At 33.9% G+C, this 13,400-nt stretch overlaps 2 protein-coding genes across 3 annotated transcripts; both read left to right on the top strand.

Moving 5' to 3' along the window:
* Positions 1-3,097: 3,097 nt before the first annotated feature.
* On the top strand, positions 3,098-6,412 carry LOC117929180 (receptor-like cytoplasmic kinase 176). 2 transcript variants are annotated; one of them, XM_034849430.1, is made up of 7 exons: positions 3,098-3,608; positions 4,324-4,425; positions 4,522-4,652; positions 4,818-4,953; positions 5,078-5,220; positions 5,321-5,444; positions 5,526-6,412. In XM_034849430.1, exons 1-7 carry the CDS (start codon positions 3,557-3,559, stop codon positions 5,954-5,956), a joined length of 1,119 nt encoding a protein of 372 aa, XP_034705321.1. In that variant the 5' UTR covers positions 3,098-3,556; the 3' UTR covers positions 5,957-6,412. The 2 variants fall into 2 exon arrangements, with proteins under 2 accessions (XP_034705321.1, XP_034705320.1); XM_034849429.1 differs by having other exon boundaries at positions 4,324-4,652.
* Positions 6,413-7,137: 725 nt separating this feature from the next.
* Positions 7,138-12,079, top strand: LOC117929404 (probable dual-specificity RNA methyltransferase RlmN). Its single transcript, XM_034849712.1, has 10 exons — positions 7,138-7,348; positions 7,611-7,686; positions 7,783-7,880; positions 8,882-8,983; positions 9,144-9,230; positions 9,583-9,699; positions 10,487-10,590; positions 10,895-11,034; positions 11,148-11,281; positions 11,396-12,079. The coding sequence occupies exons 1-10, from the start codon at positions 7,163-7,165 to the stop codon at positions 11,570-11,572; spliced, it is 1,221 nt and encodes a 406-aa protein (XP_034705603.1). The 5' UTR covers positions 7,138-7,162; the 3' UTR covers positions 11,573-12,079.
* Positions 12,080-13,400: the final 1,321 nt, after the last annotated feature.

The following is a 13,400-nucleotide window of genomic DNA, read 5'->3' on the forward strand; positions in this document are numbered from 1 at the left end:
TATCACATCAGAGTGTATGACCCCACGGATGAGAACAGAATCCACAGTAGCACGGAAATTTTGAAAAGCCAGGCTGCTAAAGGCCATTGCCAAATTCAAAATGAGCACAAGAGTCAATGAATACCAAACCGAGATGCCTACGTCACTCTAACGTTAATATTCGCAGTCACCACAAAATCCACGTATGTTCCCCTGGCCCCTCCTACACAAAGTCAAACCAATATTTTATTTATTTATTTATTTTATAGCTGAAAATATCATGACACTATCTGTTTTTATATGGTTCATGCATTGAACCTTTTCATACGGAGAACCTAAAATCTCAATACTATGTTTGATTCTCTTGAAAATTTTGGGGAAAAAAAAATTAAGAAAAGAGATTGGAGAGATTTTTTTTTCAAAGAACAAATTAATTTTATATACTTAATTTAAATTTAGATGACTCATTACCTCAACCAGTTCCCGTGTTCCTCAAATGGATCTATGAGGGATTGCCCCATTTAAGCATTTTTTTTTTTTGTTTTTTTCAATGTTTTTCTTGATGTAGAGAGAAAACCATAATTAATAGGATTTTTTTATATAATCTTATAATAATTTAAAACACAATTGAATTATATATATATATTTTTAATGATAAATCAAACATGAAAAACTACTTGAACTTAGATTTTACAAGATGTTGTTAATTAACAACTTGTGTATAGATTAGGGTGAAGTAAAATGCAAGAAAGAGGTGGTGAAGACTTTGAGCTATTAATGTTTTTTTTTATTTTATTTTATTAATACTAGTTGGTTATTTTTGGATGGGGTTTTTATTTTTTAATTATTGTTTTTATGGTTGAAGGTTGGCAAAGTTTGGCCACCTTAGACTTGTTATCTTTAAGAATTGTATCATGGGTGATTTAAAAATAAAAATATATATATATTAGCATGATAAGTATGATAAATTTTAATATATGATAAAAATATATATTAGTATAATGAGTATGATAAATTTTAATATTTAATTTAAGTCAATGCATATCTTATGTTTTATTGGATATTTTTTTATGTTTTATTTTTGTAAATATATAAAAGATATAACTTGTGTCCCTAAAATTTATTTTTAACGTTTGGGATATTAAAATTTTGATTAATTTTTTAAAAACTATTATATTTTTATAAACATTAAGAGTTCTTCAATTTCATACATAATTTATGTATATTTTTTATTTTCAAAAATAGAAAGCAACAAATATATTAAGTCTTGGGAATTATATCATTTTGTAAATTAATCATTTTTTATTCACATAAATTAACTGTAGAGATTAAAATAAACGACGATATAAAAAAATATAACATATTTAGGTCATGTTTGGTAACTATTTTAAAAAACATTTTGAAAAATAGTTTTTTAAAACTGATTTTTGATATTTTATAAAACAAAAGTCTGAAATATTTTTAACCACTTTTCATGATTTTTAAATATATTTTTAAAATAACTTTTATTTTTAATATTCTATATGTTTACATAATTATATTCTAAAATAATTCTTAAAAAAATAAGTTTTATATTCCTAATAATATAAAATTGAAAAAGTTTCTAATTGTAAAATGCGTTTTCTTATCCAAACATGCCCTTATTTTTTTTTTTTTAAATACTTTTTTTTTTAATTAAGCATAATTCTTTTATCCTTTTAAGGTAAAGCTGAGGGTGAATATCTTTGAAAGGGACATCTACTTGTAAAAACGTGATGAATAATATGATGTCACATGGGTCTCGGTTGGGGCGCAGCCAATCTTTTCTATATTTTCTCTTTCTGTGTGACACCATACACGTTAATTTTGAAGATAAAGGTCCCCCCAAGTAGTAAAATAAAATTATTTCCTCCTTTTTTTTTTTCTTTCTTTTTTTAAAATTTTTTTATTTGTAAAAACATTCTTTATAAGTTTTGCTCCTGCAAAAGTCTATGGCCTTACTTACAACGGATCGTATAATCAACATCATCATTCACTTGTACTGATTTTTTTACTTAGTCAAATTTTCGAGTAAAAGTCATTTGATGATCAGCCCATTATTTTCAAAGGTGTGTGCATTGTCAACGTTTTAATAATTCATAGAATCATCAAGTAGTTTTTAATAAATTTTATTTGATGTAATACGTAGGCTTTTTAATTAAAATATATCTCGAATATGGTGAAGTCTTTTTTTTTTTTATTTATTTTTTATTATTATTAATTGAAAGTTTAAGTGGATTTGAATTTGTCTAAATTTTCGATATAAATTAGTGTGAACATGCCATTCATTTTCAACGAAGATTAAAAATTTTTCATTTTTTATATTCAAATAAGATATATTAAAATATTAAAATATTTAGAAATAAAACTTAATTATTTGCTACGTTTATTAAAAAAATAAAAAAATATAAGATTTAATAGACAAAATTAGGAATGACAATGAGAAGAGTTCTTTACACAGTTGTTTTGTATTGCCCTTACGGAAATATGTAAAGGGGTTTAGGAAATTTTTTAAAACTATGGTGGATTTAAGGCGGGTTTAGGTTTGATTTTATCTGGCTCCTTCCCCATTATATATGATATTAAACAAAAATTGATTTTAATTGATTTCTTTTCTTTTTTCAATGTTTTTAGCATATGTAAAATATTAATTTTTATAAAAATAAATTATAAATATTTATTAATTATATTTATAGTTAATACCATTTAAAATTTTATAAATTAAAACAATAAAAAAACTAAAAAAAATTGGAAAAATAAAAAGAAAAAGAAAAAAGATAAAAAAAATATAATTTTAGAGAAAGATAGAGAAAAGTGTTATTAGGTTTAAACCTTTTTATTTTGCTTTAATTCATTTCCAGCACGAGTTTTCCTCCTCCAAAATGTGCCCATGCGGCCGGCATAGAAGACTAATAAAGTGATTTTTCTTTATAGCATATTGCTCATTGAGACGTTAAAATAATCAAAACTTTGACTAATTGGGTTTCGGATGCGAATCAAACGGCCAGAAATCGCCTGCCACGATTGCCGCCTGTCTTCTTGTGGATTGCATGTGAAAAAAATAAAAATGGATAAGCTCCATACAGAACCCAGAAGCCGCCATTAATGCCCAGTTCCCCAACCCTCTCTCCGTCTCTCACAACTTGCAGAAAAAAAAGAAGAGAAAAAGAAAAATGGAGAATAAGAAGGAATAGTCAACCCCTTGTCCTTCGCGAAGGTCCATAATAGGACACAGTACCCGTGAACCCCCAACATGATGCTAACCAAAATCTGTATTCTAAAAAGCCTGTTGTTGGAGCAATTCTAGTTGTTCTTTATTTGTTTTTTTGGTGAGGTTTACTAGTCAAAAGTATTCAATTTGGGGAGGTTGTTTTCTTGGGTGACAGCTAACTTTCCAGAGAAAAGTCTCGCTTTCACACTTGGGGTCTGCTCTGTTTTCACGGATTTGGGTTGGCCTTGTTTATCCATTTTTCTTTTTTCAAGTCCTCTGTATCTGGATTTCTGGGATTTTTGATCTATTTGGAGGAGGGGAGGAGGAGAGAGTGGGACGTGTGCTTCGATGGGGGGTTGTTTGAGCTCTCAAATTAAGGCTGAGAATCTTCTCTACATTGGTAAAACTGTGATCTTTGTCTCTTTCCTTTGCTTTCGTTGCATGATTTGAGCTCTTTGTTTCTGAATTCTGGACTCTTCCGAGTTTGTTTCGATGGGATTGTTTGGGTTTTTGGTTGATGGGTTGTTACTTGTTCTTGGGGGTTCTGGGTTTTTTTGTTTGAGATTGGATTTCTTGCGCATTTAAATGGATTTCATTTCTTGAAATAATTGATTTGGGGAAGTTAGATTGTGATATATTTTCCAGAAAAAAAACCTTGGATTTTGTTCCAGTTGGCAGTGTTTGTCTTGATGGAAACTTAGATTTTGTCCCAATTGGTAGTGTTTGTTTTGACGGAAACTATGATTGAATCATATTGGGCTTTCCATACAGGGATATACCAGTAGGATTCGAATTATATGTAGACCCCATATCCAATCTCACTGTGAAGGCAACAGTTTGGAATCCCACAGAATTGGGATTTCCATTCAGACCCAATTCTACCCTCCCAAATGAAGCTAATGATTTGCTTTCTGTTTTGTATAAAGAGTGACTTGTATTCTAAATTTGCACAACATTTTTCATCATTGTTCCCGTTTTCTAAAACCCATGCATTACCATCATTTTTATAGTTTTATTTTGGCAATTTGAGTAGTTTGTAGTAGCTAGAAGTTCCATTTTTGTGCGGATTTTGGTAGATGAATTCATGGATGTCCATGGGGTTGTAATGTTTGCAGGGATTAAATCGAGATGCGGCAGCAAAGATGGAACAGATTTAAGTGGTTCAAGTAGTAGCAAGGTCTCATCTGCCTCGGTGCCTACGACGCCTAGAACTGATGGTGAGATCTTGCAGTCCTCCAATTTGAAAAGCTTTTTCTTCAGCGAACTTAGAACTGCCACCAGGAACTTCCGCCCTGACAGTGTGTTGGGTGAAGGTGGTTTTGGCTGTGTCTTTAAGGGATGGATTGATGAGAAGGCATTTACAGCTGCCAAGCCCGGGACGGGCATGGTCATTGCTGTGAAGAAGCTTAACCAAGAAGGTTTCCAAGGCCATAAGGAATGGTTGGTGAGTATCACATCTGCCCTTCTTTGGCTTATCTGCATTTTTCAAAGATGCTTGTCCAAAATTTATATTGAATTTTCACATTAATCTATCCCAGTGAATTTATTAGTTATGCTATTAGTCTTTTTGGATTGGAGGATTCATGACTCCGTGCCTCTTGAATTATAGGCAGAAATTAATTATCTGGGGCAGCTGTATCATCCTAACCTTGTGAAATTGATCGGTTACTGCTTAGAGGATGATCATCGGCTTCTGGTCTATGAGTTCATGCCCAAAGGCAGCTTGGAGCACCATCTATTCAGGAGTGAGTCCTTAATATCCTTGCCTATATCTACTTCAACTCTTTTGTTACTCTTGTTTCCAATGAGAAAGTGCTTTCAGTACCCAAATTTTATGATTGAGAGAAATTGCTGTTGATTTTGGAACAGGGGGGTCTTACTTCCAACCGCTTTCTTGGTCCCTCCGAATGAAGGTTGCCCTTGGAGCTGCCAAGGGTCTTGCGTTTCTTCATAGTAATAGTGTACAAGTGATATATCGAGACTTCAAAACTTCTAATATCCTACTTGATTCGGTGAGTGAGACACTTTCCATTGTTGAATTTTGATTCATGATTTCTGCCAGACTTTTTTGTACTCGTCCCTCACATCCTTTTCATCAATGTGAAATAACAGAACTACAATGCAAAGCTCTCTGATTTTGGGCTAGCCAAAGATGGGCCAACAGGCGATAAAAGCCATGTTTCCACACGGGTGATGGGTACCTATGGGTATGCAGCCCCTGAATATTTGGCCACAGGTGATTTTCAGTCCACAATTTGAAATGCCTATCCTGTTTCTTGCAATCAGAATTACTTACATTGTCACCATTTTCATGAAGGTCATCTGACTACCAGAAGCGATGTATATAGTTTTGGGGTCGTCCTCCTTGAGATGTTGTCAGGCAGGCGAGCAGTGGACAAGAACCGCCCGTCTGGAGAACACAACTTAGTCGAGTGGGCAAGGCCCTACCTGGCCAGCAAGCGCAAGATTTTTAATGTTTTGGACAGCCGGATTCAGGCCCAGTTCTCTTTGAATGGAGCATATGGAGCAGCTCGCGTTGCAATCCAATGCTTATCAACAGAACCCAAGCACCGGCCAAATATGGATCAGGTGGTAACAGCACTGGAGCAGCTTCAGGCTGACTCCAACAACACGACAGCCTCTCAAAACCGTCCCCGTCCTAATTTCCATAACAGCTCAAGCAATGGCCCCAAACACAACAGAACTGCCTATCCAAGACCAACTCGGTCCCCAGCACATCAAACTTAAGAGAGAAAAAGGATTTCTCACATCCAGTCTCGTTTTCGCTATCTCAAAAGAAGAAGAAAAGATCACATATGCTGCTGCAGCATATGGTGAAGAAGATTGTCTCAGGAACTTGGGAGTCGGGACAAGTATACTGCAGCAATGCTTGGTGAACTTATTGTACAGTCCCTACTTTTGAAGAAGGTATTCAAAATTTTCTGTTTCTTTAACACATCCAGAATATGCCTAGAGAATGAGGCAGATGAGGAGGTGAGAATTGGGTCTCCTCAGCATCTTTGTAACAGTTTGTGAGAGCTTGCAGAAGAGGGAGTCTTGTTGTTTTAATATAGCTATAGAAAGCTTTGATGGGGTGTTCCTGCATTTGCTCATACCAACCTCCTTTATTGTAATAAGTTGTGTTAAAATTATGAGCTTGTGCTATATTAAATGTATGAATTTTTTTCTTCTTTGAATTCATCAGTCTGCTTTGTTCTTTCCATTTTCAGACGACTCTCAAAATGAAAAAGAATTGTAACTTCTAAAAACTATTTAAAAAAAAATTAAGGTATTAAAATAAATTTATTACCTCAAATTTTAAAATTTTTAAAAATAATCCTTAATAACATAAAATAAATTTATACCTTTGTCTAGAGGACTTCTTAGTTCTTAGATTATTACTATCTTTTTTTTTGTTTTTAAAAACCAAAAACAAAAAATGATGGATGAGTTGGATTGAGTTTGTATTAACCTAAACACAATCTGAATTAATAAATATATAATCACCGGTTTAACTCGAGCCTAAACTATCTTCATTTTTAAAAGTTTAGGTTCAATTTGAATTTGTTAGATTAGACTTGGGTTGGAGGGGTTGTACGAGTTAAATTATGGTCGAGTGCATTAATAATGACCTTTAAAATTTTTTTTTTACATATTTATCTCAAATTTTAAATTGCAAATAGTAGATCATTTTGAGATAATAAAAAAAATATTTATGTTTCTAAACATAAAATATTTAAGACTCTAATCTTTAATCTATTCATCTTTGCTTTTAGGGTTTGAACTTAATTAAATATGGAGGTAATAAAAAAAGGGAAATGGACAAAGAAATGAGAGGGAAATGATGTTTTTTCGGGATTAAAAATCTTTCGGGGCATTGTCGTCAATTCACTGGAGGCTGAGGTTTAAGGCCTCTGTACAGGTGAGGTTTTCAGTGTTCTTGAAAGGCCATCAATGGCGCTACTCCAGCACTTGTGCTCTGCGCCTCTCACACGTGCGATACGCTCTCGCTCCTTAACCTTGTCCTCACGCACCATGTCAACAGCCCTCACGCCCACACGCGTGACGCATGTGGATTCCCACGTGCTACTTGGCATGTCCGAGCAAGAGCTCCAACAGCTCTCTCTCGATCTCGGTCAGGTAACTCTTAACAAATGAAAACCCTAGTTTGCTGTTTGGTTCCTGAGAGAGGAAAAGGAAAGAAAGTAAAATAAAATTTTGAATCTTTCCTATTAGCCAGTTTGGTTTTCACGGAAATGGAAATCACTCATCTCAATTAAGCTGTATCAGGTTTCTGAATTTTGCGTTTCCTATACTTTCTCAGCCACCAAACATGGCATGAATAGCATATTGGTAATGCATTTTTTGGGTGTTCAATTTGTAATTTTGCTATTGTGTTCAGCAAAGCTATAGGGGGAAGCAGCTCCATCATCTTATCTACAAGAGAAAGGTCAAAGAAATTCAAGATTTCAGTCAATGTGAGTGTCCTCTAATCCTTTTCTTATATGGATAATTTGACTCCCCCTTTTTTTTCCTTATGGTTGATTTTTTGTATAACAATTTTTTATGAATAGTGCCTCAGGCCTTTAGGAACGATCTTCAGGAAGGCGGATGGAGGGTGGGGCGATCATCCATTCACCAGTCTGTTACTGCAGCTGATGGCACTGTTAAGGTACAAAGGTTATTGCTAATTAGGTCTTTTTAGGTTTGATTAGATTCAATGGTTGGTAATTGGTGGTTATGTAATGTGATTTTATGATGGATAATGTGTTGGGTTGATCACTTTGGATGATGTCATGCATATTGTTGTGCCTTTGAATTGACCTTGAGAATTGAGTACTATTTGCACTACATTGGATGGAACTGATTCAATCTTATTTTAGTGGTACACTCCGACACAAATTTAGCCATCTGTAATGCTTAATTGATTGTGAGATATAGAACAGAGGTCAGTTGCAAAAAATCTAAGATTCTAAATGCATTCTTGGAAAAATTTCATTAAAAGCTATAAAAAAACAGATTATACTCATTTTAAAGATCTGAAAAGAAAATGGAAGGATTTCCTTTCCTGATGGTGTGTTTAAATTCTTCCGTGTGCCTGGAAATCTTAGCTCATGTTTGGAAGAAACAAAATGAAGTTGGTCTAATACTGAATTAAATTTCATTCATCTTGTGGATGGGAAAGTTTAGCTTTTTGGTGGAGTATGTTGATTTCTGTTGGTTGGTGGATGACAAAAGCTGAAAGTTTTCACCTAGGCATGAGATTTAGGGTGGTTGAGTACCTAGGAAATTTTCAGGGTTAGACAAATAGGCATCCAACTCATATTTGATTGAACTCTTCTTGTGCTTCCTCACCATTTCAAGTGCAACCCTAAGATTACTTCTAAAAAATGTTTGGCAGATTTTTGCCTGAAAGTTTTCACCTAGGCATGAGATTTAGGGTGGTTGAGTACCTAGGAAATTTTCAGGGTTAGACAAATAGGCATCCAACTCATATTTGGTTGAACTCTTCTTGTGCTTCCTCACCATTTCAAGTGCAACCCTAAGATTACTTCTAAAAAATGTTTGGCAGATTTTTGCCAGAAGGATGATTAAAAATAAAAAGAAAGAAATAGAATAAAAGCTTTCCAACGCAGCCTGTACTCTCTAATCATTTTCTGCTCACTGCTGCAGCTATTGATAAAACTGGCAGACAACAGATTGGTTGAAACTGTTGGAATACCAGTTGAACATGACAAAGGCTCATTTCGCCTTACTGCATGTGTCTCATCACAGGTGCTTTTCTAACCAGAAAATCAACCAGAAAGTTCCCTGGTTAGGGTTTTCTTATACCAATGAAGAAATCATTTTTGTCCACCTTAATGAAATATTCCTTTGTTGATGTTATTTTTGAATAATTATAATAATTTTCTCCCGGCCTACTTTAAATATCCAGGTTGGCTGTCCATTGCGCTGTTCATTTTGTGCCACTGGCAAGGGAGGTTACTCAAGGAACCTTCAGAGGCATGAAATTATTGAGCAGGTTTGTTTGACATCTTTTCATTGTCTAATTTTCTGGGTCCTATTAGATGGGTTGTTTTAATATACTGCTTTTTTTCACCATTTTGAAAAAAATACAGTGCGTCTGGATTTAGTTTGGTTTACCACCTTTGTTTGTAAACCCAAACCTGGGCCTTCAACCCTAGGATTCAGGTGTTCTGTTTCTGTTTTCAAAATACAATGTGGCTGAGAATCTGAACGGTGATTATTCCATTTCACATCATTTCCAACCCTGAACTTCTATGTTTAAGATTTGACAGCATCAGTTTCACTAAAGCTCTGTGTTTCTTTATTCAACTTAGTACATTGTGTTTTCTATTTTACTATGTGCACAGGTCTTGGCAATAGAGGAGATCTTTAAGCAAAGGGTGACAAATGTGGTGTTTATGGGAATGGGCGAACCGATGTTGAACCTGAAATCAGTTATTGAAGCTCACCGTTGCTTGAATAAGGTCACTTATTAACTCTTTCATGCACAATTGTTAATCATCTATATGCTGGTTCTAATTTTTTTCATTTAGCTAAAGTTCATAACAAGTCAACCAATTTTTCTGATAAAAGAGAAAAATAATAATAAATTGACTCATTTTTGTAAAAAGGTTAGGTATTGCTTCTAACAATCATAAGTTACTGCATCCACATACCTTTTTATTTTTATTTTTTATTTTAAGGTCTTATCCAATTCCTTAATGTTAGAGAACTGAGCATGATTAAGTGAATGAATCAGGTCAGATTTGGAGAGATTTATTGCCAGGTCATTTGTTATACAGGGAAAGCTAGATATTCCAGTTTTTTTTTTCCTATTTTTCTGATAGGCAAAGGAAACAGATTAGTGAGCACCTAATAAAAGGGTATTCAGCCCAAATAGACATGAAGTACACAGAGAGCACTAAAGAATGAAAAAAGGAGAACAGGAAAGAAAAAACAAAGTGCCACCAACCTTAGCCCTGACTGAAGCCATCAAAGATGTGAGAGTGTGTTTAGAAAGAACTCTTTCATAGACTGGTTAGAGCTGTCATTGCATTCCTCCAAATGCACCAGAACATCGATTTTTGTTATTGTATACAGATTATAGTCTTCTTTTTATATACAATTTCTTCCTTTTGAAGGAGTATCAAACTATCCCATGATACTGATTGTATCTTATTTAGTGTTGAGGTCTCATGACAATTGGCAGTATGTGGGTCTATGATTTCACACTCATACTTGATGGGCTTTTTCTTCTTCCTCTGTTTTAAGGATGTGCAAATTGGGCAAAGAATGATCACAATTTCCTCCGTAGGGGTTCCCAACACAATTAAGAAGTTGGCTTCTTACAAACTTCAATCCACATTGGCTATCAGGTGCGTAATTTTGTATCAGAAATGAAGAATGCTAGGCTGAATGTTCATGTGGACCACCAAAATGATGTTGATTGTGTTTGTGTAATTATCTAATGGTTCTTCTAAATGCGGTAGTAAACAATATGAGAGTGAGTGACTATCCCATTTATTATCTTTGCTATGAGCATTAAACAGCGGAGCAAGTACTTGTCCCTATTCTCACATCTTTTCCATTGTATACTAAACCATCCGATATCATTCTTCCGATTGTCTGCTATCTGTAAGGCTTTGCATTTAGTTTGCCCTTTATTATCTTGTGTATCAGCTTGCATGCTCCAAACCAGAAACTAAGGGAAACAATTGTACCAAGTGCAAAGTCCTACCCTCTGGATGCAATTATGAAGGATTGCAGGGACTACTTCCTGGAAACTAGCCGTCGCGTATCTTTTGAGTACACACTTTTAGGTACTGAAGTTTCATTTGGAGAAATTTGTCTCTGTGGTGCACTATGGGCATTCATTTTTGAAGTTACAAAAAAAAAAAAAAAAAAAAACTAATGCAAATAACATCTTTGTTAGCTGGTGTAAATGATGCTGTGGAGCATGCAATAGAGCTTGCAGAACTACTCCATGAATGGGGACCGGGTTATCATGTGAACCTGATACCCTTCAATCCAATTGAAGGCTCTGAATTTCAGCGTCCATATAACAAGGCAGTATGAACTACAATCTATGGATTTTTTTTATTCTTTTGGTTATTGTTCTCCAACAAATTTTTTTTCTTGTTAGTTGAATGAATCTTGTTCTGAGAGATTTTATTTTGGCAGGTGCAAGCATTTGCTGCTGCCCTGGAGTCACGTAAAGTAACTGTCAGTGTGCGTCAGACACGGGGTCTTGATGCAAGTGCAGCTTGTGGGCAGCTAAGAAATGAGTTCCAGAAGATCCCTTTGCAATCTGACTCCAACAACCTCCAATCTCAGTTAGATGTCCCAATTGCTTGTTGATGTCACAAAGTCTGGATCTTTTGACCTTTAGCAAGCCTGCAGAGTAGTGCATATATTCATCCTCTCTTTCCATCATCTGAGAGAAACTTGATAAACCTGGATCTCATCTAAAAAACCAGTTGGCATCTTCAGCTCTGCTACGTTTGGGATGACTGCTCAAACTTCGAATGCTTTGGGTTGCAGAAGTCCTGTACACAGGAGGCTTAGATGTTGAGGAGAAAGGGAAAACGGAAACTGCATTTTGCCATGCAGAGCAATGATGGACGATGAGCAAGACTCTTTCTTCTCTTACGATTATACATTGTAGCAGAGGTGTAGACTGTAGGGTGTTATATCTTTATCCATTATAGCTCGCATCCTTCCTCAGAAGTAATACTTGGTAGTTGTTTATCCTATTGAAATGGGGCCAGGAGCATTGAACATTTTCATTCACAAATTGTGAGTGAATACATCATTTGGTGAAATTTCCCATTTTACAGAAATTGTGAATTTATGGTTGTTACTAGAGATGATGTCTTCTGCACTGAGTAAAAAATAGGTAGTGGTAAACCAGTGGCAGGCTACAACTTAACTCAAACCGTATATTTTGAGTTTTGGAAAAAATTGTATTTTGATATTTTGATTGATATGTTTTTGAGTTTTTTTATTTAATTTGAAAAATAAATAAATAAAATGGAAAATCAATTATTAAAATTAAATTTATCTTGACAAATTTGAAAACACTTAGAAAATCATAATCTTTGATGTTACTTTCCTAATATGCATTTCAAATAACTATACAGTGTTATCTTATTAATAGTAAGTGTGAAGTATATTTTATGTGACATCCTCTATCTGGAAAAAGTTTTTAATATTATATATGTAATATATAATATAAAAAATGTTTTAAAGTCATGTAATATGTATCTTATATCAATGTCGATTCTAACTTGGTACGAGACTTTGCTTAACCTTATAGAGAGTGTTTGTTTGTCTCATAACCTAAAAATATGCGAAAGTCATGTAGATTATGATATCTCACATTAAATATAAGATAAAGTTCTTTAAATTGTATCAAAGTCCATCTCTAACCTTTATGTGTGACTCTATTTGGCCTCACAAGGGATGTTTATCTATTTGAGTGACCTAATAATTTTATGGGACACAAGGTCCAAGTGAGTCCACAATCCTATCTAATCTCATCCTCATTGTGTTTGCAAGAGCGGTGAATGTTATATCTCATATCAAATGGTTTCAAAGTCTACAGAAACCATTAGATTAAGAGGAGATAATGTCTATTCTTGATAAATGATCTTACATGTTAAATGTCCTTCCTCGTTACCATGTTTGTTTCCCCTTTCTTATTCTTCCATTTCTTTCTCTCTTTTCAAAGAGTAAAAAAACATTGTCTAAAAAGTCTTTATTATGGTTAAACACCTTCGTCAACATTAAAGCCTAATTATCCAACATTTTCATTTTTATTTTCTTAGTTTTAATTAGTAGTAATAAAGTTTGGCACGATTTGTCAATATGACTCGAGCTTAACACTCTTTTTGTAGGTTTGTATTGAGTATAATTGGGTTTAAATAAAATAAATGTTGACCTGCATGACCCATTTAATAAATATGTATTTTTAAGTTAATCTGTATAATAGAATTAACCCATTTAACAATCCTGATGATAATCCAATTATAACTTCAAACTATTTAATACATATATAATTCATTTTAAATTTGTTTTTAAACAAATAGGTAATTGAGTCATTTAATCATATAAACTTATGAAATACCTAACTCAATTTAACATTAAATAAAATGACTTGTTCATTAAATAGGTTACATTACATGTT

The sequence above is a fragment of the Vitis riparia genome, chromosome 13 (genome assembly GCF_004353265.1).
Source record: "Vitis riparia cultivar Riparia Gloire de Montpellier isolate 1030 chromosome 13, EGFV_Vit.rip_1.0, whole genome shotgun sequence".
Lineage (NCBI taxonomy): Eukaryota > Viridiplantae > Streptophyta > Magnoliopsida > Vitales > Vitaceae > Vitis > Vitis riparia.